The sequence below is a fragment of the Indicator indicator genome, chromosome 14 (assembly GCF_027791375.1).
Source record: "Indicator indicator isolate 239-I01 chromosome 14, UM_Iind_1.1, whole genome shotgun sequence".
NCBI lineage: Eukaryota > Metazoa > Chordata > Aves > Piciformes > Indicatoridae > Indicator > Indicator indicator.
Genome location: NC_072023.1, coordinates 17,799,145 through 17,826,522, shown reverse-complemented (window position 1 = coordinate 17,826,522; position 27,378 = coordinate 17,799,145). Strand labels below are relative to the sequence as shown.

Sequence of the window (27,378 nt, the reverse complement as noted above, 5' to 3'; positions counted from 1 at the left end):
GAAATGTTTTGTGATTACACTTAGAGACTCTCGGAGAGCAACACAAGCCCTTGTTTGTGTGCATACAAAATCTGTTATTTAGCTGCCAGATAGACATCGCTGTGTGGTACTCGGCATTTTGCTGGTACAACCAGCCTTAGTTTCTGCACCTCCAGCAGTCAGTATGGGCGCTGTTTGGGCACTGGTAGCTTCTCCCCAGCTCACGCTCCCCAGCTCCAGCTGGCCATGCCCCCCAAGAACCCAGGGGCGGTGGTTGCAGTTGGATTAGACCCTTCACGAGCTTGCCAGGTTACAAACCTAATGGGCTGCCCCCTTCAACGTCAAGGTGAGTCAGATGTGCTTCTTGTGAGGATGTTGCCCATTTTTTAACGTCTAGGAGAACCGCCTTTCCCCGGGCCTGCACGGCCGCCTTTGTGCTGGCGGTTTGGGACGGAGACAGCCACCCCGCTCCCGCCGCTGCCGTCGCCGCGCTTCGCGGGGTGGGGGAAGAAAGAGTGGGCATCCATCCGGGCACCCCGTGTGGGGCTCCGAGACCGACCGGTGCCCCGGCGCGGTGCGGACGAGGCGGCGCGGCCTACCCCGAGGCTCTCCCTTTGTGCCGTTGCTTGGTAACAGGGCGGGGGATGGGAGGCGGCGGCGCGCTGCATGCTGATGAACGCCAGGCTAGGCGGCCTCCGCCCCCCAGGAGGCCTCGCCGCAGGCCCCGGCTCTGCGCCGCCGCCCGGCCCGTTCTCCGCCCCTCCGGCGCAGTCCCCTCCCGCAGCCGCGGGAAGCCCAGCCCCGACCGGTGGTCCTCCCCTCCCCCGCCCCGGGGACTTGAGTCGCTCCGAGCCCGTCCTGCCAAAAAAGGTTCCTCCAGGCTCTTCCTCCCCCTCCGCGGCCCTTTGTGCCGGCGCCGGGACGGGGGAGGGGGCAACGGGGCGCGGCCGGGGCCGGCTGCCCGCCCCGGGCCAGGTCTCCTCCCTCTTCCTACGCTCCTCTCGGCCTCCCTCCCACCCCCGCTGCTCGGGTGGGTTGGGGGGTGTATGGTGTGTTTAGCGGGGCCCCTGCGGGGAAAGGGTGGCGAGGAGGGGCGGTGGAGAGTGCGGCTGGGGGTGCGGCTTGGGGGTGCTGGAGCGGAGGAGTGGAGAAGGGGGGGGGTTGTTCTGGGCTCTTCGGCAATGGGAGGTGGCTAAGGCGGGCAGCGGTAGGAGGGCGGTGGGGCAGAGGCGGCGGCGCCTGGACGCGGGGTGCGCGCCGGGAGACGAGACGATAGAGCCGCGGTGTGGGGGAGCCCCGCTCCTCGCTGCATTCCCCTTTCCTCTCCGGAGCCGCTGCCCCCGCTACCGACCGGTTATTCCGGAGACGCGAGAGAAAACGAGGGAGCGTGGAAAAGGAGGAGGGGGGAGGGGGGCTGGCAGCGTTTAAATCCCTTCCCCCTGCTCCTCGTCGCCTCCATTCCTCCCTTCATTCGACCTCCCCTCCGGAGCCGTCGGTGAGTCGCTCGCCCGCTCACAGCCGCTCCCGCCTCGCTTGTCATTTTCGCCCACTCGCTGCATTCTACCACGGGTGGTTTTTCTTCCCTCCGGTCCGTCTGTCGGGAGGAGGGCGAGGCGGCGCGGGGTGGAGGGGGGAGAGCAAAGTTGGGGGGCTTGGGGGACACGGGACAGGACGAGGGCGGGATGGCGGTTAACCGCCGTGGCCGTTGCCAGCCCCGGCATGGATGCAGCGAGGGGCCGGGACGCCGCGGGTCACGGAGGTTGGGCTCGTCGGTGCGGGGAGCCCATCCCGTTCCCCGCGGTGGGTCCTGGTCACGGCAGGGAGCGCTCCTAAGTCACCGCGGGGTGCGCTGCCCGCCCCGGCCGCCCGCCCGCGGCTTGGTTGCCTTGGATGGTGACGAAGTGCCTTCACTTGGGGGGCGAGAGGGTGTCGGGGGGATGTTGTCACGGGCTCTGCGCCCGCCGTGGAGGTCCCGGGGCGAGGACAGCCCCCGCTGCTTGCCCCCGTGATGTCACAGCCCGAGGAGCCCCCCTTCCCTGCAGCAGAAAGTTCGGTGGGGGCCGGGGGGCGAGTGGCCGGGGGTGGGGTGGCGGCCGGTGCGAGGCGGGAGTTGGGAGTTCGCAGCCTGGTGCCGTGCCGGGAGGAACGGACAACAATGCCGGGGGGGGAGGGATCTGCCCACCTTGCCGGCCCCCACAGCCGCCTTCTCCCGAGGAGCCCCGTATTGTCCCCTGCGACCGGGGAGCTGGCAGGAATATTTGGAAATTGCTGTTTCCATCGGGAGCTGAGCGAGGGAATCGGGGCCTCTCTGTTTCTATGGCAGGCACGGGTGGGATTCGCCGCCCCCACCCCGTAATGCCACCCTCAGCCTAGGAACCCGCTGCTTTCTCCTCTGAAACTCGACGTTGCTACTTAGTGAACGGGGAGCAGACAAGACCCGTGAGGATGGGTGGCTTCAGGATGGCGCTGGGGTTTGCTGTGAGCCAGCTGGGACCCCCCGGTGCCTCGGGCTGGGGGTGGCGGGGTCTGTGTACCGGTTTAGGTTTTTTGGAGAAGTGGCATCCGTATTTCCCGTGCTGTGCCATAGAGCTGGTAGCAGTTCTGCCCTGATGGCTTCTGCAGGCTGCTGGCCTGGACTTGCCTTGGCTGTTGCCCAGCGAATCGGCGGCCGTGCTTTGCTCAGTGGCTCTGGTGCTGTTGAAGTGGCAGCCATTTGGTCACCATGGCATTGCTTCCCACGCTGCCTCTGCCCGCTGTTGGGTTCTGCCTTGATGGCTCTTGTATGTTCCCGAAGTTGCTTTCGAGATGGGCAGTGTCTGTCTTTGCCTTTGGCTCAGTGCTGTGGCTGCCTTGAGGCATGCGGGGCGCCTCCGAGGAAGGCTACTGTAAGAATTTCGATGGCTTTTGTCTGCAGGGTCTGGTTTGCAGTGCCGTGGTTCTTCACGAGTATGCCCTTAGTGAGACAGATGTTCAAAGCTGGTTTTGTTATTTCTGATTGTAGTGGGTGGATTGCATGGCAACTGTTGTGCTTCCAGAATTGAAAAAGTGGGGAGAAAGTAGTGGGCCATTATCCTAAGGTGTGTAGCAGAAGAGCAGAGGAGTAGGAGTTGGAAATGTCATTTGTTTTGTGACCACCTGAATGGTTGAGCACGATTTACACACCCTGCAGGTATGCATGTGCATAAAGCTTCAGAGGTCAGCCTTCACTTCCCCCAGAACCGGTGTGTCAGTGTCAGCACATCAGCCAAATCTGTGGCCACATTTGCTTGAGTTGAAAGCTGGACCCTCTTTTCTTCTAAGCCTGAAGGTATTGTGTGTCAGTGCTGTGCTGCATGTGTATATCCCTGAGGGGCTGGAGCACCAAGGTCATTACCCATGGATGGGACACTTGTGAAAGTGAATGGCCATATTGTTTGTTGGAATGAATTCCAGCCTTTTTTCCATTTCTTGGCCAAGTTATTATTTTTACGTTGGTTATTGGGGACTGCACAACCAATCATTTGTGTCTTTCCCCAACATCTTGGGAATTATTGGGTCTTTCTAACCAGACTTCCAGTTGTGATTCATGGTAGAGCTTTTCACGTATGGCCATCAAGAAGTGAACACACAGTACCATGTTTTGTGCTGGAAACAATAAAACCCTTCCAAACATGTGAAAATTAAATGTGCAGTGAATCCTAATGAAGAAGATGAACAGGTTTAGCCTGCTGTGGTGGCCTCTCTTCACCTCTCTTTGTATGTATTCACCTTCTTCCCCAGGTTTTGTATCCCTTGGATAACTCTAAAAAGTTCTGGCATTCTCACCTTTAGCTTTGTCTGCACAAGGAATTACAACAAGGTTTCTTGTGGGCATGTTTATATTCCAAAATGCTAATGTGCGTGCAAGGAGCCATGATGCTAAACCATAGCAAGATGAGTATTCTGAGAGAAATTTGATCTGTATTTTTCTTCAAGAAGAGGAGCATCCAAGTCCAGTTGGACTAGATGGGCATTGCAGGTTCCTTCCAACAGAAGTATTCCATTCCGTTTTCATTTGTAGCTGAAATGAATCAGGCAGGTTTTCCTCTTCGCAGAGTTCAGCCTCTATCACTGCTTGTATTATGTACCTGATTCTTCTTGGAGCTGCCTCATGTTCATCAGCATTTTTCTGTGGAGTGGAGGTGGAGTCAGGGCGAGCAGTTGCTGTGGCATACAGAGCTGTGTGGGGAAGGATAATTTACTTCCCAGATCTGAGGGGTAATACCTTTGCAAATGCAGGCTCTGTAATTGGTCTAAGCATTTATTCAGTTGTGCCTCACCTTAAATATCTACCTGAACGTTTCCCCAATCTTCATTTTTTCCTGTTTGGGTATTGTCCTGGGCTGAGTTGAATCTGCTGCTGTGTATTCAACCCCATGCCAGTGTCATGCCAGCTTCACAGTGGCGGTGATGGCTGGAGCAGAGCATCGTGGGGCTTGTATTTCAGATTGGGACATGGGAGGCTTCCTGGTTGGTGGGCTGGCAGTGGGCTTGGGGGAAGCTGTTTTATTGCTGACTTCTGCTGCTCTTGCTAAGGTACCTTTGCAGCCTCTCAGTGATCTCATCTCAGCCCAGAGGGGTTTTGGTGGTACTTTCTCTCCTGTCTGTGCATGGGGTAGGAGTCTGGTGAGAGCAGGCTGTGCTAGCCCAGGACAGGTGTGCAGCTTTTCTGCTGGTAACCTGCTTCCATCTTCGGTCAGGCTGTACCTGCCCCAGCTGTTTTTCCTTTTTCCAATTCTCTTTTGGACAATAAGCTACTTTCTTGCTTCCAGTGGACTTTCTCATCTCCTTCCAGCAGGAGATGCTACAGAAGCATGAAGTGTATTTGCTGTGGTTATTACTTCATCTCTTCCTTCTGTACTTCCTGAGGACTGTTCTTGGTGAAATACAGAATAGTGATGCTTTATAAATCTCTTGAAGGCCAAAGGAGAAGGCAACACAAGCTCTGAATGTGTTTAAAAGTGGTGACACCTCTGAAAAAGTCTGGCTTTTAAAGTGAGCTATGCCTAGGCCCTGTGTTTTCCGCAGTATTAATTCATGTGACCACTGCCCGAGTCTGGTGACAGCGGTTCCTGTGAACATGAGATGCTCCATCTCAGTGCCTTGCCTGATTTTCTGAAGGCACAGCAATGCCCAGGGCTTGTTGCCAGGCTGGCCAGGTACTGTTGCTCTTTGTGTCATGCTGGGCTGAGCACCAGAGAACATTTCTGTTCTTGCAGTCATGTGGTGGGCAGTATTGGGTCCACAGCCCATGTCGTCAGAGAGATGTGTGTGGAGAACAATGAGACAGAAAAGGATGTTTCCAGCTGAAGTGGTTTGAGTCTGGTTGGTTGATTGGGGCATCCAGTGCTTGGGGCAGGGCTGGGGGAGGCTTTGGTGTATATTCAAAGTCTTAAGTCAGCTTTGTGAGGCAGCAGTTCCTTCAGAGCATTGCCTTGCCTCCACATCCAGCAGTGCTCCTGCAGCAGGCTCTGGCAGTCTGTTGTCAGTGCTTGTTGTGATGGTGAATGCTGATTTGTCATCAACGGTGGATTGATTGTTGTGGCAGGATTTTCACCTCCCAGCCAAAGCGTGTTTGCAGGATCTTCTCCAAGCAATTTCAGCCAATGATGGCATGTCTGGGCTTCACTGAAGAAGGGGAGCTGGTTGCTTTCAATCTTCCTTCATGCCTCTTGCCCTGGTGACATTGTTCATCATAGATCAGTTCAACTGCAGAATTTTAGTCTTGTACTTCCCTGCCTTAAAACAGGAAGCCTTTCTCTGGGCCCCCTTCAGCCCCTCAATGTCTATCTTCTAGTGAGGGCCCCAAAACTGAACCTAGTGCTCAAGGTGTGGCCTCACCAGTGCTGCGTACAGGGGGTCAATCCCTGCCCTCAACCTGCTGGTCACACCATTGCTGATCCAGCCCAGGATGCTGGTGGCCTTCTTGGCCACCTGGGCACACACTGCCTTAGTGTGTTGATCAACACCCGCAGGTCTTTCTCTTGTGGGCAGCTTCCAGCCACTCTGGAGTGTTCCTGGGGTTGTTGTGACCCAAGTGCAGGTCCTGGCACTTGATGTTATTGATCTTATCTCATTGGCCTCAGCCCACTGCGGCACTCCTGTCCACATCCCTCTGCAGAGCTGTCCTACCCTCAGTCACACCAATGCTCCTGCCCATCTTGGTCTCAACTTCAGATATACTGGGGGTGCCCTAAATGCCCTCATCCAGATAATTGGTAAGAATTAAAGAGGACAGGCCCCAGTACTGAGCCCTGGGAAGCACCACTTGTGACTGGCCACCAACGGGATTGAACTCCATTCCCCACCACCTTCTGGACCCAGCCATCCAGCCATTTCTTTACCCAACAAAGGCTATACCTTTCGAAGCCATGAGCAGCCAGTTTCTCCAGGAGGATGCTGTTAGTGACTGTGTCAAAGGCTTTACTAGAGGTCAGGTAGACATCGTTCATAGCCTGTCCTTCATCCACCAAGCAGGTCACCTTGTCATAGAGGAGGTTAGGTTTGTCAGGCAGGACTTGCCTCTCATGAACCCATACTGACTGGGCCTGGTCACCTGGCTGTTCTCTATGTGCCGAGTGATGGCACTCATAATCTGCTCCACAGCCTTCTCAGCACCAAGTCAGACTGATAGGTCTTGGTTCCTCCTTCTGGTCCTTCTTGTGGATGGGCAGCACATTTGCCAAGTTCTGTCCCCCACTGAGCCAGGACTGCTTGATGAGTGATTGAAGTGGCTTGGGGAGCACTTCTGCCAGCTTTCTTGGTACCTTTGGGGAGGTCCTATCTGGCCCCATAGACTTGTGTGTGTCTTTGTGGTGCAGCGGGTCTCTAGCCATCTCCTCCTGGATTCTGGGAGCTTAATTCTGCCCCCAATCCCTGTCTTAAACCCAGGCTTACTATCAAAGACTGATGCAAAGGCAGCATTAAGAACCTCAGCCTTTTCCTCATTCTCACTAATTGTTCCTGCATGCAGTAAAGGATGGGGATTCTCCTTAGCCCTCTCTCTGCTGCTAAAAGTGATGGCAGATGTGTTTGCCGCTCTTCTTCAGTGGATCATTCAGCACTTTGTACTGTTGAACTTGTGAAAAACGTGCCAATGACCTTGCTAGGTCTATCTGGGCCAGAGTCTGCTGCTCTGGTGGTTGTCACTACCACAGCCTAGGAAAGAAATGAAGGCAATCTTTGGTGCTGTTCATAGAATGGTTTAGGTTGGAAGAGACCTTAAACATCATCCAGTTCCAACCCCCTGCCATGGCCAGGGACACCTTCCACTAGACCAGGATGCTCAAGGCCTCATCCTGGCCTTGAACACTTCCAGGAAGGGGGCATCCATGACCTCCCTGGGCAACCTCTTCCAGTGTCTCACCACCCTCACTGGAAAGAATTTCTTCCTAATCTCCAATCTCAATCTGCCCTCCTCAAGCTTCAATCCATTCCCTTTTGTCCTCTCACTACAAGACCTTGTCAAACGTTCTTCCCCAGCTCTCCTGTAGCCCCTTCAGATACTGGAAGGCTGCTCTGAGGTCTTGCTAGAACCTTCTCTTCTCCAGGCTGAATAGCCTGGAGAACTCCCTCAGCCTGTCCCCATAGGGGAGGTTCTCCAGGCCTCTGATCATCTTCATGACCTCACTCCTTGTCCCTCTTATGCTGGGGGCACCAGAACTGGAGGCAGTGCTGCAGGTGGGGTCTCAGCAGAGCTGAGGGGCAGAATCCCCTCCCTGTGCTGCTGCTCTCCCTGCTTTGGATGCAGCCCAGCACACAGCTGCCTTCTGGGCTGCCAGTGACTATTGCTGGCTCCTGGGGAGTTTGTCACCAACTGACACCCCCAAGTCCTTCTCCTCAAGGCTGCTCTTGAGCCACTTCTCACCCAGCCTGGATTTGTGCTTGGGATTGCCCTGACCCAGGTGCAGGACCTTGCTCTTGGCCTTGTTGAACTTGATGAGGTTGGCTTGGTCCCACCTCTCCAGCCTGTCCAAGTTGCTCTGGATGGATCCCTTCCCTCCAGTGTGTCAACCACAGCACACAGCTTGGTGTCATTACAGACTTGCTGAGGCTGCCTCAATAACACTGTCCATGTTGATGACAAAGATGTTAAACAGTACTGGTCCCAGTACCGACCCCTGAGGGACACCACTTGTCACTGGTCTCTGTTTGGACACTGGGCTGTTGGCCACAGCTCTCTGAGTGCAGCCAGTTCCTTATCTGGCCAATTCCTTACAATACTGTTACAGCTTCAAGTGCTTGGTGGGCGACTGCCATAGCAGGGTGTGGTTTCTGTATCTCAGAGCTCCTGTTCTTCTTTCCTGCAGGAAACTCCCCAGGCTCCTGTTAAATCCTTGCAAACTCTTAGCACCTCTGGTGTCCTTTGGTTGAAAATTCTGCAGCCACCCATTTAAGAACTTTCTCTTTGTTCGCTTTGAACTTGGTTCTTTGTAGTCTTATTTGATGGTCCTCAGTTCTTGTAGTGAAAAAGACAGTGAAGAATTCTTTCCTATCCAACCTCTGCTTTTCATTCAGGTTTTAGAGTCCTCAGTCACATCCTTTCTTAGTCACCCTTTCCCTGGCCAGAGATGTCTGACCCTCTCAGTTGTGCCTCTTCAGTGCCCTTGCTAGTTCCAGACATTTCAGGATGAGGGAAGGTCATGGCTTCGTGCAAGAGCATTCCCTGTTTTGTTGTCAGTGCCTTTCTCAGGAATTCCTAGCATGTGGCTCACTGTCTTGGCTGCCAAGTGCCAAGGTGACGTTTTCGTGGATCCCACTGGTATCACTCTGAGTGGCACTGCTCCACTCGGAGTCCAGCATGTGTGTGTGGAGATGGAGCAGTTCTTTCCCTGTGTACATTGGTTTGTATTTTAGGTGGAAGTTCACATGCCATTGAATCACTTAGGCACTCCTCTTGGAAAAGCCTTCTGCAGTTCTCAGGGCATTTCCTCATTGTTAACCTCATTACAGAATCATGAATGTCAGGGGTTGGAAAGGACCTCCAGAGATTGAGGCCAACCCCCCTGTCAGAGCAGGATCACCTAGGGCAGGTCACACAGGAATGCATCTAGGCAGGTTCGGAATGTCTCAAGAGAAGGAGACTCCACAGCCTCTCTGGGCAGCCTGCTCCAGGGCTCTGGCACCCTCACCATACAGAAGTGTCTCCTCATAGTGAGGTGGAACCTCCTGTGTTCCAGCTTCTTCCTGTTGTTCCTCGTCCTGTCACTGGCCCCCTCATCTTGACACCCACCCCCCAGGTATTTATAGACTTTAATAAGGTCCCCTCTCAGCCTTCTCTTCTCCAGACTAAACAGCCCCAGCACTCTCAATCTTTCTTCACAGCAGAGATGTTCAAATCCCCCAGTCATCCTCACAGCCTCCACTGGACTCTCTCCAGCAGATCCCTGACCCTTTTGAGCTGGGGAGCCCAAGTCTGGACATAGTATTGCAGTTGTGGTGTCAGCAGGGCATAGCAGAGGGAGAGGAGAAACTACCTAGTTTTCAGCCACATTGGTTTCTCTTTGCCCTTTTTCTATATCCATCCTGGTTTTGCCTCTTTAGTGTTTTATTCTCCTAAGTTCTCTCTTAAGTTGTGCCCTCCAAATGTAATGCCGTTGGGTGGTAGGACACTGATCCTTGGGAGCATCCAGCAGGCTTTCTTCTGCCTAGCCTGATGCTTTCTGCACTTCAGTCATTCAAATCCATTTGCTGAGTTTGATCCTTCTATCTGCTGAGCCTCTCTCTAGCTCTTCTGTACTCTCTGACTGGTTTGCCTGGGATGAGGACTTTGAGCAGTCACATCGCTGGCCAGGCCTCCCTCTGCCAGCTTCTGAACGATACAGGGCTTGGCAGAGAGGGGTGATCATGCTTGCTGTTCAGTGGTCTGTTAGGGAAGGGACAGATGGTGTGGCCACTGACATTGGAGTCAGCTTCTGGTTTCCTCTATGATACATGTCCTGTAGGTGTGAAGTTGCCAGCAGTCTTCCCCAGTAAGGCCTTGGAGCAGAAGTGTGGAACCATGATGGGTTGACAGGTGGGTGACTTACATGTAGCAACAAGGAGGAGCTGTGATGCATGGAGTCACAGTCACAAGTTGCAGTAAGGGAATGGTGACTAGTAATGGGTGTTTCCACACTGGAATGGGTGTCCCAGGTCAGCTGGGTAGGTGTTGCTCTTTGAAAAGGTCAGGACTTACTGGGCAAGGCCCTGAGCAACCCCATCTAGACTTGGGGTCAGCCCAATTGTGAGCAGGAGTTTGGAGCAGAGACCTGCAGGTGTCCCTGCTAGCTGACATCTTCCTTTTAGTCTCTGGGCAAATAGTTTGTGATACCTTGGAGCAAGTTGTGTTCCTCAGTACTGGACATGAAGGTACAAGAGGTACTGACTGCTGAGCTGCATCCAAAGCAGGGAGAGCAGCAGCACAGGGTGGGGATTCTATGCCTCTGCTCAGCTCTGCTCTGCTGAGACCCCACCTGCAGCACTGCCTCCAGTTCTGGTGTCCCCAGCATAAGAGGGACATGGAGCTGCTGGAGAGGGTCCAGAGGAGGCCTCAAAGATGATCAGAGGGCTGGAGAACCTCCTCTATGGGGCCAGGCTGAGAGAGTTGGGGCTGTTCAGCCTGGAGAAAAGAAGGCTTCAGGGAGACTTCCAGCATCTGAAGGGGGCTACAGGAGAGCTGGGGAGGAACTTTTGACAAGGGCTTGTAGTGACATGATGAGGGGGAATGGATTGAAGCTTGAGGAGGGCAGATTGAGACTGGAGATGAGGAAGAAATTCTTTCCAGTGAGGGTGGTGAGACACTGGAAGAGGTTGCCCAGGGAGATCATGGATGTCCCCTCCCTGGAGGTGTTCAGGGCCAGGCTGGATGAGGTCTTAAGCAACTTGGCCTGGTGGAAATGTGTCCCTGGCCATGGCAGGGGGTTGGAACTGGATGATGTTTAAAGTCCCTTCCAACCCAGACCGTCCTATGATTCCTCCACAGGGCTCTCCCAACCTGTGTTTCCAAGAGATGGGCAGGCCCTGATCTGGGGAGAGTGGAGAATTCTGCAGAGATTTTTGAGTTAAATCTGTTACATGCTCAGAGTCGGTTTAGTGTGCCCTTGGGAATGGTTTTCTGATGAAGCTAACCTCCTTTAGCACAGCTAACCTTCATTTAGGGAAGCAAATTTTATTTTCAGTTGCTTCTGCAAAAAGTGATCATCTTCTGTGCTGTAAATGAAGCCATTGTTAAATGCATGGATGTTTTTTGTTATCGATTACCTCACTTGAGCTCTGATTGTTTTAATTTCATTCTGCTCATCAGAAAATTATTTTGTTTCTCAGATAGGTTTCGTTGGGGGTTTTTGTTTTGTTTTGTTTTTCACTGAATGGAGGTTCCAGAATTACAGCTTTCATGCTCAAAATCACATTCTTAGTCCTAATGGTGCTACAGAATTAAGAAAACAAAACATTCATCTAGAATTAATAACGTGCAAACTGGCTGTGTCTCCCCAGACTGCCAGCACTCTGCAGGTTTATTTTTAGTACTCTTCTTTGGCCTCTTTTTCTGAAACAGGAGCATTTTAATTGTTTTTATTATTTTCCTGGGGAGAAGGAGCACCTAGGTAGAGTGACAAGTGATTTTGTCACATAGAAAGATGTAAATGAAGAGAGTTCATATATTCATAGAATGGTTTAGGTGGAAAGGGACCTTAAAGATCATCCAGGTCCGAGCCCCCTGCCATGGACCCAGACACCTCCCACTAGCCCAGGCTGCTCAAGGCATCATCCAGCCTGGCCTTGAACACCTCCAGGGAGGGGGCATCCACAACCTCCCTGGGCAGCCTGATCCACTGCCTCACCACCCTCACTGGGAAGAATTTCTTCCTAATCTCCAATCTCAATCTGCCCTCCAGCTTCAATCTATTACCCCTCATCCTGTAACTCCAAGCCCTTGTCAAAAGTCCCTCCCCAGCTCTCCTGTAGCCCCCTTCAGGTACTGGAAGGCTGTTCTGAGGTCTCCCTGGAGCTTTGGATGCAGCCCAGCACACAGCTGCCTTCTGGGCTGCCAGTGACCATTGCTGGCTCCTGGGAAGTTTGTCACCAACTGACACCCCCAAGTCCTTCTCCTCAAGGCTGCTCTTGAGCCACTCCTCACCCAGCCTGGATTTGTGCTTGGGATTGCCCTGACCCAGGTGCAGGACCTTGCACTTGCCCTTGTTGAACTTGATGAGGTTGGCTTGGTCCCACCTCTCCAGCCTGTCCAAGTTGCTCTGGATGGATCCCTTCCCTCCAGTGTGTCAACCACAGCACACAGCTTGGTGTCATCACAGACTTGCTGAGGCTGCCTCAATGACACTGTCCATGTTGATGACAAAGGTGTTGAGCAGTACTGGTCCCAGTACCGACCCCTGAGGGACACCACTTGTCACTGGTCTCCATTAGGACAATGAGCCATTGATTGCAACTCTCTTGAGTGTGGCCATCCAGCCAGTTCCTTATCCAGCCAGTGGTTCACCCCTCAAGTCCAGACTTTTCCAATTTGGTGACCAGGATGTCATGTGGGACAATGTCAAAGACTTTGCACAAGTCCAGGTAGATGACTGCAATTGTTCTCCACTTACCCACTGATGCTGTAAGTCCGTCATAGAAAGCCACCAGGTTTGTCAGGCAGGCTTTGCTCTTGGTGAAGCCATGTTGGTTACCACAAATCACCTCTTTTTCTCTATGCCTTAGCAAGGCCTTTAGGAGGATCTGCTCTGTGACCTTGGCAGGCACAGAGGTGTCACTGACTGGCCTGGAGTTTCCAGGATCTTCCTTTTTTCCCTTGTTGAAGATGTGGATGATGTTTCCTCTCTGGCAGTCATTCATTGCAGTCAGTTCATTCAGCTGTTGTGTTGGAGCACATGTGATTTGCTCTGCAGTGCAGGATGAAGTTTCTGAAAGCAGTTTTACATTGATTAAATGGAAACGTTTCCTAGTGACCCAATTTATGCAATATTACAAAGACAGAAGGGTTCAATGGAATTCCAGTGTGTTGCCAATACAAAATCAATGTCTTTATAGGAAATGACAAAGGTTGACAGCTCTCTCTGCTTTCATGCTAGGTTTTTATTTTGACTTCTGAGCAGCAGGAGTGGTTTTGACCTGCGGTGCTGGCCTTTTAGTCTACCTTTACCCTGGAACACCAAGCCTCTATAGCAGGGCAGGTCTCAACCCTTCCCAGCCACATCTGACAGCTGCTGGTGGTCACAGAATGTAAGGGGTTGGAAGGGACCTCCAAAGATCATCCAGTCCAACCCCCCTGCCAGAGCAGCATCACCTAGGGCAGGTCACACAGCAACATGGCCAGAAGGGTTTTGAATGTCTCCAGAGCAGGAGACTCCACAAGCTCTCTGGGCAGCCTGCTCCAGGGCTCTGGCACACTCACGGTGATAAAAATTTCTTACATTCTCATGGAACCTCTGCTGCAGCTTGCACTCATTGCCCCTTGTTCTATCATGGGACATCACTGAGCAGAGCTGCCCTCCTGACACTGCCCTTCACATCTTTATAAACAGGCTGCCCAGAGAGGTTGCAGAGTCTCCTTCTCTGGAGACGTTCCAAACCTGCCTGGGTGCGTTCCTGTGTGACCTGCCCTAGGTCATCCTGCTCTGACAGTAGGGTTGGACTGGATGATCTTTGGAGGTCGTTTCTAACCCTTACCATTCTGTGACTGATTATTTGGCCAGGCCTACAGTCTTACTCCTTGATGAATCCAGCTCCTGGCCTCAGTCCTCAGCCCCTGCATACACCCCTCGTTGCAGTTATTCTGTAGGAGACAGAGAACTGTCCATGTTCCACAACCACCATCCATCTTGTCTCACATGTTTCTTCTCAACAGAATTTACTGAGCAGAATGAATTTGCCAGGCATGGGAACATTCCCACCCAAGGTCACATTAGCTAGAGTCATTTGCCCACTGCCATCTTGATATTCCACCATTTTTGGTATCTCAGTCCCTCTGCTCAGACAATCATTTTCCCTTTACAGTAATGTCACACTCCATGAACCTATCAGAAGCCTAACACTAGGACTGTGACATGCGACCCAACCCCTGACCCCTTGGTTCATTGCTGCCTGACACAGCACACTGGCCTTCTCCTTCCTTCTGCTTCCTTCTCCACTGAGCCCTGTAGCAAGATGCCTCTAGTAGAAGGGTCACAGAGCTGTGGAGCAAGTCCAGAGGAGGCCACAAAGATGATCCAAGGGCTGGAGTGCCTCTGCTATGAGGAAAGGCTCAAGAAGCTGGGGTTGTTCTGCTTGGAGAAGAGAAAGCTCCCAGGGGCACTTTTAGAGTTGCCTTCCAATACCTGAAGGGATCTACAGGAAGGCTGCAGAGGGACTTTCCATGATGGTGTCTAGAGACAGGACAAGGGGGAATGGTTTGAAGCTGAAGGAGAGTAGGTTCACACTGGATCTTATGAAGAAGTTCTTCAGTATGAGGGTGGTGAGACTCTGGAATAGGCTGCCCAGGGAGGCTGTGGATGCCTTCTCCCTGGAAGTGTTCACAACCTGAAGGGATGAGACCTGGCTAGTTGGAGGTGTCCCTGCCCATGGTGGGGAGGCTGGAGCAGATGATCGCTGAGGTCCCTTCCAACCTAAGCCGTTCTGTGACAGGGTTCAGGCATGAAGGCAGATAATCAGAGAGTGGGAAATGTACTTCAGGCTATCCCATTGCAGTGTTTTGGGTGAAACTTTGTGTTTTCAAGATCCTAGACAGTTGTTAACCCTGGTTACATTGCTGGGAATTTTCCCTTCATTTCATAAAATGAGGGAAATGGAGACAGGAATTAAAAAACGCTTGGAGCCATCATTGTCTGGGCCATGTGGATCTGCGTGCCAGCTTCAGACTTCCCACCCATGTTGCATGTCCCCTGCCTATGGTGCTCCAGTGGGCACTCCGTTCTGAGCAGTCTTTACCTGTCAAGAGGGAACCATTGGTTGTCATCCCATCTCACTTTCAGGACACTTCCCAGCATCTGCAATGCGTTAGAAAGGAGCAGAGTCCATTTTGCCAGCCTGGTTCCTCCCTCAAGTACTAAGCCATCTCTCTGCAGAAGGGGGAAGAGACAAGCCAGGGTGGGAACACAGAGATAATGAATTGCAGAGAAGCAGACTCAGTTTAACTCTCACATCTGACTTTTGAGTCTTTGCCTGTGCGTGCCAAATGCCTTGGAATTCCCACAGGATTTTGGATGAGGTGCCTACATTAAAAAAAATTCCTTGAGGAATAGTCACTGTGTACCTTCGACAGTCACCAGCTAAAGAAAAGGAGAGGTCTGAACTGCAGCACCTCTGTACCTTGACTGAAGGAGGAACTTCACTCTCTGGACTAGCATCTGGTGGCTGCTACATCTATATTAGCAACCTAAAAGGGTTCCATTTAGTGCATTAAGGTGGTGTTCCCTTCTGTGAAACCTGGACAGGCTGGAGAGTGGGTGGGGAGAAGTAAGGCCAAGGGTAGAGGCTGTATCTGGGAAAGGACAACCCCATAGACCAGTAGAGGCTGGGGACTGACCTCTTGGAGAGCTGTGTAAGGGAAAGGGACTTGGGGGTCCTGGTGGACAGAAGGATGTCCATGAGCCAGCAGTGTGCCCTTGTGGCCAAGAAGGCCAAGAGCATCCTGGAGTGGATTAGAAGGGCTGTGATGAGTGGGTCAAGAGAGCATCAGGCAAGGGGCCTGATGTGGGGCAGATTTTAATTAATTTCTTCTTTGAGACTGAATGATCTGGGCATTCACCTTGACATCTTTGCACTCAGTGCCTCCAACTGATACATGGTGTAGTAGGCAGCACCTAGGCAGGGTTTCAGTGGAGAAGGCTACATCAGTCTTTTCAACCACCAAATCATCAGTGCCTAGCTCAAGGTGTCATGTACCACAGCCACATTTTGCTTGCTGTCCTTGTCCTCCTACTCGGACTAGGTCTGAATTTGCCTGAGATTCCTGGGATGTTACGGTTGGAGAAGATCAGGAGTAGCAGATGATAAAACCAAGCAGGTGGTTTGTGGGCTTTTTCTCTCTAGAGAGGAGTACTACAAAAGAAGGGGAAGAGACCACAGTAACTGAACAAATGAGTACTAGCAGCTGATTTCTGTGAGGGCTGCATCAGGCCTCAGATCTGCTAGCCAAGGAAAGTCAAGGTGAAGGTAGTGTTGGCTTTTTTGAGACATGGTTACTGTGAGCCTTCAGCTCTCTTTTCTGTTACTGGGTTGAGAGAGGGCTAGCTGGACCTTAGCTGGCTTCTAACCTTCTCAAGCTGCTCCTCACTAGACCTGTTCTCCAGATCCTTCACCAGCTTCCTTGCCCTTCTCTGGACCTGCTTCCATGTCTTTCTTCTGGTGAGGCCTCCAAAACTGAACCAAATGCTCAAGGTGTGGTCTTGCCAGTGCTGAGTACAGAAGAACTCAGTTGTCAGTACAGGGTGACTGGGAAGCTGAAGTGAGACCTGTGCCCTGTGTCGTGGTCACTTCTTTGGTGTGGGAAGCGTGAGTGGCATCCCTGTTGAATGGAAAGAGCAGTGAGATATTGGTGATGTGCTGTTGCTGCTTCTGCATCTGCAGAGCTGAGCTGATGCTTGAAGGCTGCCAACATCTGTGGAAGTTGGGTTAAATTAGGCTTGCCTTCAAATCTTTGTTTCACGTAAGAAAGGATGATTCTAGATGCTTGTCTAGAACAGCATCAGCTGAGCTGTCTGAATTAGCCACCAAAGGCCGAGGCACGACGGTAATGTAAGGCTGGAAGGGCTGGGGAGAGTGCTCTGCTCCAAGAGGTCACCACAAAGCACTGTGAGCTGCTGTTCCGTTGAAGAGGAGGTCTGGCTTTATGAATTGTTGGGTGTGGGAATTACTGCTGGATGAATCCCCTGTGGCTTTCATGATGAAGGTCAAATAAAATATTAATGAAAGTAAAACAAACAATCCCCTGCTCTTCCCAAGTACCTTCTGGATGGGCTCCTCTAAGCGCTGGTCATGTGGAGACAGAGACAGGTCAATGTCATTACTCCCTTTTCACAGGTTGGAAAATAGAGGAGGTGAGAAGCAGGGACCCCAGGGTCACACAGTCCAGCAGCAGGGCTGGCTGCAAGGGAGGTCTGAGTTCTCCTCTCTGCTGCCTTTGCTCTGATACCTGGTTTCAGGTCCCTTCTCAGAGAAAGGAAAGTGCATCCAGATTGCTCCTGCACTAGCCATCTGGAAGCTGATCTTTCCAGATCTGGAATGGCCTTCAGGAGTCCCATGAATGCTCCAGGCTTGGGACAGAGTGGCAGGAAAGCTGCCCAGCAGAGCATGACTTGGAGATGTTGGTTAACAGCTGGCTGAAGATGAGCCAGGGTGTGCCCAGGTGGCCAAGAAGGCCACCAGCATCCTGGCCTGGGTCAGCAATGGTGTGACCAGCAGGAGCAGGGCAGGGACTGTCCCCCTGTACTCAGCACTGGAGAGGTCACACCTTGAGTACTAGATTTGGTTTTGGAGCTCTTGCTACATGAAGGACATTGAAGTGCTGGAGTGGATCTAGAGAAGGGCAAGGAAGCTTGGTGAAGGGTCTGGAGAAGAGGTCTGTTCAGGAGTGGCTCAGGGAACTGGGGTTGTTTAGTCTGAAGAAAAGGAGGCTGAAGGGAGATATTCTTGCTCTCCACAACTCCCTGAAAGGAGGTTGGAGCCAGGTGGGGGTTGGTCTGTTTTCCCTAGTAACAAGTATTAGGATGAGAGGAAATGGCCTCAAGTTGCAGCAGGGGAAGTTTAGGTTGAACATTAGGAAAAACTTCTTGACTGAAAGGATTTTCAAACACTGGCAGAGGCTGCCCAGGGAGGTGGTTGAATCCCCATGCCTGGAGGTGTTTAAAAGAGGCAGAGCTGTGATGCTGAGAGACATGGTTTAGCACCAGGTTTAGTTGAGGCAGAGAATGGTTGGAGAGAACCAGAACAGTTCTGGGAATCTGTGACTCTATAAAACAGAGATGATTCTGCAAAATCAATGCTAAATGCATTCCCATGCACCTTGGGCACTGAGCAGCCTAAGCAAGACTTGACACACGTTGTGTATAACATGCCAGTGCATGCCTGCATATGTGTGCCCTGGAGAGGACATAGCACCCCTCCAGCCACGGCCACTGGTACACTGACCTAGCTGATTGTCACTTCCTGTACTAAGTGCAAAGAGGAGCTTAGGAAGTCAGGAAAATTGTCATTAGGAAGATTTTAAAGCACTTCTCCATTGTTTTATTCCCCTCTCTGACGATCAAATGAACAAGGATATGGAAATAGCAGAACAATTGCAGAGGACAATGGACATGCTTCTTGGCCTTCTTGTTGAGTCCTGACTGCCTTGCATCATGTGGGTGTCGAAGGACATCGAAGGTCCCAGTGGCCACATCCTTTCCCCTGCTGACAGGGGAGTTCATTGCATTCTTTACTAAAGATCTTCATGTCTGTAAATAATAGTTAAGGAAACTTAATAATTTTGTCATCTTTCTGTGGCAAACCACAAAAAGATGTCCCACAGTTCCCTCACTCTTCCTCCCTGCTCATCTCCTTGTCTTTCTTTCAGGATCCATCTGGCTCTTGCTTCATTGCTGGTGTGAGCTCCTCTTCCAGAACTGCTCTTGCCTGCCTTTGTCTCCCCAGGAAGAGCCAAAGCGGGGTGCAGAGTGAAAGAAATTTATGTTTTCATCAAGCCGGGCCAAGGAGAATGGGGGTCCCACACTCAAAAGAATGAAGACTCGACAGAACAAGGACTCAGTATGTGAGATGGGGGAATGGGGTGGGGTACCAGAGCCAGCCTGGAGGTGTGGGATGGTACTGAGGCTCACAGTGTAGCTTGTGGACTTGAATTTGCCATAGTGGAATGCCAGGGGTCCAGGGGCTTTGGGGAACAGGGCAGGAGTGGTGGGAGATGCAAAGCAGGACTGATCCAGTGATCCCTCTCTCAGATGTCAATGCGGAGTGGACGGAAGAAAGAGACTCCAGGGCCCCGAGAGGAGCTCAGGTCGCGGGGTCGAGCTTCCCCTGGCGGCGTCAGCACTTCCAGCAGTGATGGCAAGGCTGAGAAATCTCGCCAAGCCACAAAGGTAGGGTAAGCTGGCACGGAGTGCAGGGTGTCTGGGAGCTGCCCAGGCTGCTTAGGACCCATCCGGGGATCCAGGGATGCAGACCAGAAAGGATTCAGTGGGGAACCCATGCTGGGTTAGCTCCCAGGAAGAGATTCCTTTTCCCTCCTGCCTCCAGCATCTTGTGCTTCCCACTGTCTCCCAAGACCTGCAGCCTTGCCAGCCCTTATTAGTGCTAAATATTGCTATGTACTGGCTCACATCTGTTCTGCTAAGGTCTTCACACACACTATGGTGGCTCTGTCTCACCTACTGCAGTCTGTAAAGGCCTTGCAGGGTGGGAAATACCTCTGTGAGCTCCCACCTCCCTCTGCTCCTCTCCCTTGCAGAAAGGCCGCATGGAGGAATCCTGCACCCCCAAGGGCAGCAAGCAGGGCCGAACAGAAGAGATCTCAGAGAGTGAAGGGGAAGACACCAATGCTCCGAAAAAAACCAAAACCGAGGTGAGTTTTCCCTTCTCTGATTGCTGGCATGTCCCAGGTTCAAGGCAGAGGAGACTCCTATTCCCTACCTGTGCTGCTTATGCCCATTCTGATGCTTGGGAGCCCTGGCACCTTAGGTTTTTGCACTGTAGCTCTTCTGACTTAAATGGTGTTTGCCTGGCTACAAAAACGTCACTAGGAGTAGGACAACTGAGCAGACAGAGGTGCTCTGCCCCTTTTGCCTTGTCTGCAGGGGACTCCCATGCTCTCCAAGCTGGATATGTGCCCTTCCCAGCTAAGCAGCTGCATGGAGCAACAACTCCATGTGAAGCTGCCAGTGTGATGTTGGACTCAGCCTCCTTTGTTCCCCCCAGAGCACTGTGAATCAGAGGTGCTTCAGCTGTGGTGGGTTCTAGGTGCCTGTCCTGCAAAGCCCTGTTATGTACACACTGCAGAGCTGTGCCATGGCTTTTCTGAAGGGCCAACAGCATTGAGCTGGATGGGAGGTTGGATGGTTAGAGGGAGACTCAGGCTGGGTGTTTCTCAGCTCCCCATTGGCCTGTTCAGGGAACTGGCCTTAGAGGCCTGCAAGCACAGGGATATTTGCTCATGTTGATGAGGCTGTGGTAATTAAACCACTGTGGCTGCATGGATGTAATTCCTCCACCTGGACACTCTTTCCAGCTTTGCAGTGACCATGTGTTTCAGTTAGCTTCTCTTGTAAGCTCTGAGGCTCAAGAAGGGCTCTTATTAACTGTCCATGCTAATGGCTTGATCATGAATGCTTCATTGCCTGAAGTGAAGAGGGATGGGAAGAGCAGAGGGGCTGCCCCATGCCACCTGATGGTGCCATATACTGGCCAATGGCTCATCACCAGTGGTGGTGATGCCAGGACCTCTTGGTTCTGTTCACTCTCAACCTATGTAACAGTTCTCTGCCCTTCCTTGCTGCCTCTGCACATGAGGTGCCCATAGTTACGTTCTCCTTGCGCATGTGGATTCTCATCAGTGACCTGAGAGCACTGAAGTTGCTCTAAGGGAAGACCAGAGGACTAGTGGTGTTTGTGCCTCAGCAAACAATGTTTGTTTCCCTCTGCATGATTTTGTAGTGCTGGCAGGGAGTGGTTAGAAAGTCACTTCTCTGGTAACTTAAAAAATGCTTTGTATGGGCTGGGAAGCCACACAACATCTCTCTCCTTCTTCCCACTTCAGGAGTTGCCCTGCCCTCCATCCCCATCCGATGTTGACAGCCTTGATGGCCACAGCTTCAATGATGAGATGAGCAGTGACCCACGGGACATTGACCAGGATAACAGGAGCACTTCCCCCAGTGTCTACAGCCCCGGCAGCGTGGAGAATGACTCCGACTCCTCCTCTGTGCTGTCCCAGGGGCCCTCGCACTCCTACCACCACCCTCCGCTCTTCCCCCAGAGCCCACCGGTAGCTCCCCCTCCTGACACCCTGGCCCGTCCTCCTGAGCCCGGCTTTGGGCTCGCAAGCGAGGTGCACCCCCAGGGACCCCCCGCAGGGAGCTACCATTCCCAGCTGGAGGGCCAGGCCTCTCGTATTTTCCAGGCTCAAGCCCCACAGACACCCACTTCCTCCTCCTCTACTGTTGCTGCCCCTCCTGCTCCCCCTCCCTCCTCTTCCTCCTCCTCTTCTTCCTCCTCCTCATCATCGTCCTCTTCCTCATCCTCTTCCTGCTCCTCCTCCTCTTCCTCATCCTCCTCTTCCTCCACCCACACTCCTCTTTACCCTACAGCCAGTGTGGTCCAGGTTGGGGCCAAAATTGCCAGTGGAGTTGGAGGGGTCCCAACACCAGGCGGTCGCGAGCAGACCCTCAGTGCCAAGCACAATCCACCACCCACCACCCCCATCTCCCTGGCATCAGTGGTCGGGGGACTCCCCCCTCAAAAGACACCCCCAGCCAACCCTCCGGTGGCCCCTCCAGCTTCAGCCCCTTCCTTCCCCCATGTCTCTGCCAATCTACCTCCCCCTCCAGCCCTGCGCCCACTCAACAATGTGGTAGCTGCCTCCAGCTCCCCAGGGATGGTGGGGCAGGCCCTGAGCAACCACCTTCCCTCACCCCACGGGATGGGGCAGGACAAGGCACCAGCTCTGGCCCCCTCCCGTTACCCCTATGCCCCGCCACCACTGCCACCCTCCAGCTCCTCAGCTCAGTACCCCCAGCCCTCCACAGCGCAGCCTCTGCCCAGTTACACTGCCTCCTATGGGCACTCCTTCCCCCCACCCAGCGGCCTCTCTGTGTCCAGCCAGCCCCCCAAGTATACTCAGCCCTCCCTCCCCTCCCAGCCAGTGTGGAGCCAGGGGCCACCCCCCTACAGCCGCCCCCTGGGCAATGCTGGCTCCCACCCCACCACTTCTTTCCCTGGCCAGCCCCTCCATCACCAGCAGCCACCCCAGCAGCATCACCACAGCCATGGAAGCAGTGGGGGGGTCTCCCCAGCAGCCACAGTTCCCCCCCAGCCACCTGGTGGTTACCCCCACAGCCTGGAGTCAAACAGCCATCACCCTTCCCATGGCACCTATGGGCTGCGTCTCTACCCTCCCCACAGCCAGGCCACCTACAGCCAGGCTCCCTCAGCTGCCACTGCTGCCGCCCCCTCTTCTTCCTCTTCCTCCTCCTCCACCTCCACCTCTTCCCAGGGAAGCTATCCTGGAATGTGCACTCACCCCCCAGGTCAGAGTCCTGCCACCTACACCTTCCCCCCACCGCCACCTCCCTCCCCTGCCCCTGGGGCTGGCCCTCCGGTCACCTCTGCTGCCACCACACTCTCCACTGTCATTGCCACCATGGCCTCCCTGTCTGCTGCCCCATACAAGACAGCGTCTCCCCCAGTACCTGCCTCGGTTGTGGCTCCCTACGGGAAGCGGGCAGCCTCCCCAGTCCCCACTTTTCAGCCCCCAGCCCCCTACAAGCCAGGCTCGCCCCCTTCTTCCTCAGCTGCCCCTTTCCGGGCAGCCACCCCTCCTGGCTATCGAGTAGTCTCATCCCCTGTGGCAGGGGGCTACAAAGCACCCTCCCCAGCTCCCTCTGCACCACCCCCCCTGCCAGGGAGCATGGCTGCTCCGGCTCCACCGCCACCCACCCCGCTCCCCCTCAGCGCCGCACAAATCAAGCAGGAGCCATCAGAGGAGTATGAGCCCCCTGAGAGCCCTGTGCCACCTGCTCGCAGCCCTTCGCCACCCCCCAAGGTGGTGGATGTACCAAGCCACGCCAGCCAGTCAGCTAGGTGAGTAACGGCTTTGGAGGAGGGGGGTCCAAGGGCTGTCCCCAGGCTGGGAAGGGATGCATGGGGCAGAGAGTGGGAGGTCACCCTGAGCATGAGGTGATGCTTTTCTGTGATGCTTTTTCAGGTCCCACAGTGCTGGACTTGGCTTTGCCTGCCCCTGTCTCCATCCCTGTTGCCATCCCTGCCTTCCCACCCCTTCTGCAGTGACAGGCTTGCTTTTACCTTTCACCCCTAGGTTCAACAAACACTTGGACCGTGGCTTCAACTCCTGCTCCCGCACGGACCTGTACTTTGTGCCCCTCGATGGCTCCAAGCTGGCCAAAAAAAGGGCAGACTTGGTGGAAAAAGTGCGGCGAGAGGCTGAGCAGAAGGCACGGGAGGAGAAGGAGCGGGAACGGGAGCGGGAGCGGGAGAAAGAGCGGGAGCGGGAGAAGGAGCGGGAGCTGGAGCGGAGTGTGGTAGGTCTGGGGTTCCGGCTGCCACAGCACAGCTGCAGGGTTACACTTGAGGATCCCCCGGCTGCCCCTCCATGGGACCCTGACTCTCGTCTTTGTTCTCTTGCAGAAGATGGCCCAGGAGGGCCGGCCGGTTGAGTGCTCATCCCTCGGGCCGGTTCCCCACCGCCCCTCCTTCGAGCAGGGCAGCGCCGTTGCCACCGTGCCCCCATACCTGGGCCCTGACACCCCGGCCCTGCGCACCCTCAGTGAATACGCGCGGCCCCACGTCATGTCCCCCAGCAACCGCAACCACCCTTTCTACATGCCGCTGGGCGCCGTGGACCCGGGCTTGCTGGGGTACAACGTGCCGGCCATCTACAGCAGTGACCCAGCCACACGGGAGCGGGAGCTGAGGGAGCGGGAGGCCCGCGAGCGGGACCTGAGGGACCGCGACCTGCGCGAGCGTCTCAAGCCTGGCTTTGAAGTGAAGCCGGCCGAGCTGGAGCAGCTCCATGCCATGCCGGCGGCTGCCATGGATCCGTTTCCACGCCACGGCGGGCTGAGTCTGCAGACGGCACCTGGCCTCCATCCCGCTTTCCCCTTCCATCCAGGGCTGGGCCACTTGGAGCGGGAGAGGCTGGCGCTGGCAGCCGGCCCGACCCTGCGTCCCGACATGTCCTACGCCGAGCGCTTGGCGGCTGAGCGCCAGCATGCGGAGCGGGTGGCTGCTCTCAGCAACGACCCCCTGGCCCGGCTGCAAATGCTCAATGTGACACCTCATCATCATCAGCATTCCCACATCCACTCCCACCTCCATCTCCACCAGCAGGATGCCATACATGCAGGTAAGGACCCCACTGTGGTGGTATCCTGCACAAATCTCTGCCTTCCCTTCTGCTCTGCTCTGCTCTTCTTCACTCCCTCCCTCTGGCCCTGGGAAAGCCCAAAAGCTGCCCAGACTAGACTTTGAGGCCCCAGATCCACCTTTTCGGGCAGAAGAGGTCAACATCATCATCATCATCATCATTCAGCCGTGCTGTTGCTCCCATTCTACCAAAGGCACTGACATCTGTTGCAAGTATTGCAGTGTCTGTGCGTTTGGTGCTTAATGGTGAGCAGAGCTGATGGCACCATGTCCTATAGTTCTGGATCTCCAGGGACGCCAAATGAGTTTCAGGGTCCCACTGGCTACCAAGGTGGTGCTGCTGGGCACTGCATCTCTCATGCTGTGGTCTGAAAGGGAGTGGCAGCCCTGCTAAGAACAGTTTTAGAGTGTCCTGGGACTGATTAAATGTTCTCGTTTGCCTGAAAAGGGAAGCAGATGAAGGACAGCCAAGGTGTAGAGCAGGTTCTTGCAGAATTGACTTCAAGGAGTAGTACTTCTCCCTGTAGGCCGTAGGGACAGGGCTATGCCATCCTGGTTCACGTGAAATTCATTGCAGGCAAAAAGAGTAGCACTCAGAGGGACATGGGACTGTGTTGTCTAGCCTTGAAGCCCTCCCATCCCTCACAGGCAGCCACCCTCTCCATGCCGGGTGTGCTGTGCCTTGTGTCTTTCTCCTTGTTCCCTCTTACAAAGCACAGCTTCATTCTTTTGTGGTATCTTCCTTTCTCAGCCTCGGCCTCTGTTCACCCTCTTATTGACCCACTTGCCTCGGGATCGCATCTCACCCGGATACCATACCCAGCCGGAACCATCCCCAACCCTCTCCTGCCTCACCCTCTACATGAGAATGAAGTGCTGCGCCACCAGCTTTTTGGTAAGGATGCTCACAGGATCTCCAAAAACAAGCAGAAGAGCTCCAAGAGGCAGAGTGGTCATGAAGGATCACAGAAGCGAACTGAGAGCTCTGGCATGATGCTGGAGGGGCCTGTGCTATCCGAGATCTGTAGAATGGTTTAGGTTGGAAGGGACCTTAAAGATCATCCAGTTCTAGCCCCCTGCCATGGCCAGGGACACCTCCCACTTAGCCCAGGTTGCTCAAGGCCTCATCCATCCTGGCCTTGAGCACCTCCAGGGAGGGGGCATCCACAACCTCCCTGGGCAGCGTGTTCCAGTGTCTCACCACCCTCACTGTGAAGAATTTCTCCCTTACCTCCAATCTCAATCTGCCCTCCTCAAGCTTCAATCCATTGCCTCTCATCCTGTCACTACAAGCCCTTGTAAGAAGTCCCCTCCTGGGTTTCTTGTAGGCTCCCTTCAGCTACTTGGAAGGGTGCTCTAAGGTCACTCCAGAGCCTTCTCGAGGCTGAGCAGCCCCAACTCTCCCACCTTGTCCCCATAGGGGAGGTTCTCCAGCCTTCTGATCATCTTTGGGGCCTCCTCTGGACCTACTCCAGCAGCTCCACCATGTCCCTCTTATGCCAGGGGCACCTGAAAAGGTGCATCAGGGGTTGAGCAACTCCTGAATGTGGACAGGGCTGGGAAAGGAAGTGTAGTGGAGTTTTGACTGAGGCATGGGGCCATGGGTGAGGATGGGGCCATGGGTGAGGATGGAGCTGTTATGGTGACGTGTTTGTTCTCTGTTTCATCTTTGGCTGCAGCTGCACCCTACAGGGACTTGCCAGGCTCTCTGACAGCACCCATGTCGGCAGCACACCAGCTGCAGGCCATGCATGCGCAGTCGGCCGAGCTGCAGCGCCTGGCTCTGGAGCAGCAGCAGTGGCTGCACGCCCATCACCCTCTGCACGGCGTGCCCCTCCCCACGCAGGAGGACTACTACAGGTGAGGGGGCAGCTGGCCCTTCTGGCCTCACAAGTACACCACCAGGCCAGCCTTGGCCTTGGGGTGGCAGAAGCAGTGGGAACAGGGAAGCACCCCTGAATGGGTGGCTTGGCCTGATCCCACACCCAGGAGCAGGGATGCCTGTACCTGGGGCACAGGAAGCTCATTCTTGACAAGTGGATGTTCAGTAGCTGATCTCATGTGGGGTCTTGGGTTTTCTTCTCTGGGGTAAGGTATAAACCTAGCATGGATCTCATGTGCTGGTACAGTGAAACTTAACTGTTGTGACTAACCCCAGCCAAAATACCAAACAGTGGCCAGGGCTGGATGCTTTAGCCAAGATGAGGCTTTTCCATGTGCATGGGGAAGCACACTGGGGAAGAGAGAGGTGCAGTGTTGTACCTTTTTGATATCATCTTCTGTTTCAAGGATCTGGCAGAACTTTCCAAGCCAGCAGTGTCATGCAGGTCTAGACTAATGAAAGGCAGTGAGAGATACTAAATTACCTTTTTCTTTCTGACAATCACCTTGTTCCTCTTCTTGATCCTAGCCACCTGAAGAAAGAAAGTGACAAACCCCTTTAAATGGACTTCCACTGTCAACATGACATCATCATGGCTTTCTCTCAAGAGGAACAATCAAATCAACCAAATCCTGGGGGAGGGGAAGCGACAGAGTGACACATCCTGACCCCACCATGCAGCAGAGCATGGGTGAAGATGGGACAAAAAGTACAGGATGGCATCCTGGGAGCAGAAAGTGGAGGAGAGAAAATGGGGAGGGACTGAAAACACCACTAGTGGACACCAAATGATCGGTACATGATCTCAGCAGAGCTCTGACGACAGCAGAACCAGCATTGCACTGAGCTCAAGAGGACAAAGGCTGATGTGAACTTGGGGTGGCAGCAGCTCCATCCTTTGTTTGGGGTGGGGGGAACAATTGTATTAAATGGAGAGTGCAGAGCATTGCAGGACTTCATGCCCTGCTGCTGCCTTTCTGCTTCTGGGAGGAGGAGGTGCAGCCAAGAGGTAACTCAAAACCCAACAACCTTTTCTCAAGATGCCTCCTGTCAGCCCACCCTCTGTAGGTGTAAGATACAGAAAAGCAAGACGGAACTTTTTGTGATTAACCTGAGCAGCTTCTCATTCTCCAAAACATCCCTTCAGATGTGAACAAGGTGTCACAGGGCCCCTTCAAAAGCAGCAGGACTGCTCCCAGCCACCAGGGTGCAAAGCACCAGGGGAGACTGTCTGCGATATGTTGGCTGTGCTTTTCCCAAGGCTGGCGCGAATGGGCAGGAGGTGCAAAGCACCACCAGACTCTTCTCAAGACTGCAAATCACCACCAGCAGCAGCCCTTTGAGCCCCAGGGGGAGAGCTGATGTGGCTGAGCAATTCTGTGTCCTGGTAGTGTCTTTTCCAGCTGGTGGCTGCC

At 53.9% G+C, this 27,378-nt stretch overlaps 1 protein-coding gene across 1 annotated transcript; it reads left to right on the top strand.

Annotated features, from left to right (window-relative positions):
* Positions 1 to 18,693: 18,693 nt before the first annotated feature.
* Positions 18,694 to 26,525, top strand: ATN1 (atrophin 1). Its single transcript, XM_054386784.1, has 9 exons — positions 18,694 to 18,735; positions 18,927 to 19,064; positions 19,433 to 19,546; positions 20,738 to 22,779; positions 23,015 to 23,237; positions 23,344 to 24,061; positions 24,833 to 24,976; positions 25,761 to 25,941; positions 26,492 to 26,525. Exons 1-9 carry the CDS (start codon positions 18,709 to 18,711, stop codon positions 26,523 to 26,525), a joined length of 3,621 nt encoding a protein of 1,206 aa, XP_054242759.1. The 5' UTR covers positions 18,694 to 18,708.
* The last annotated feature ends 853 nt before the right edge of the window (positions 26,526 to 27,378 follow it).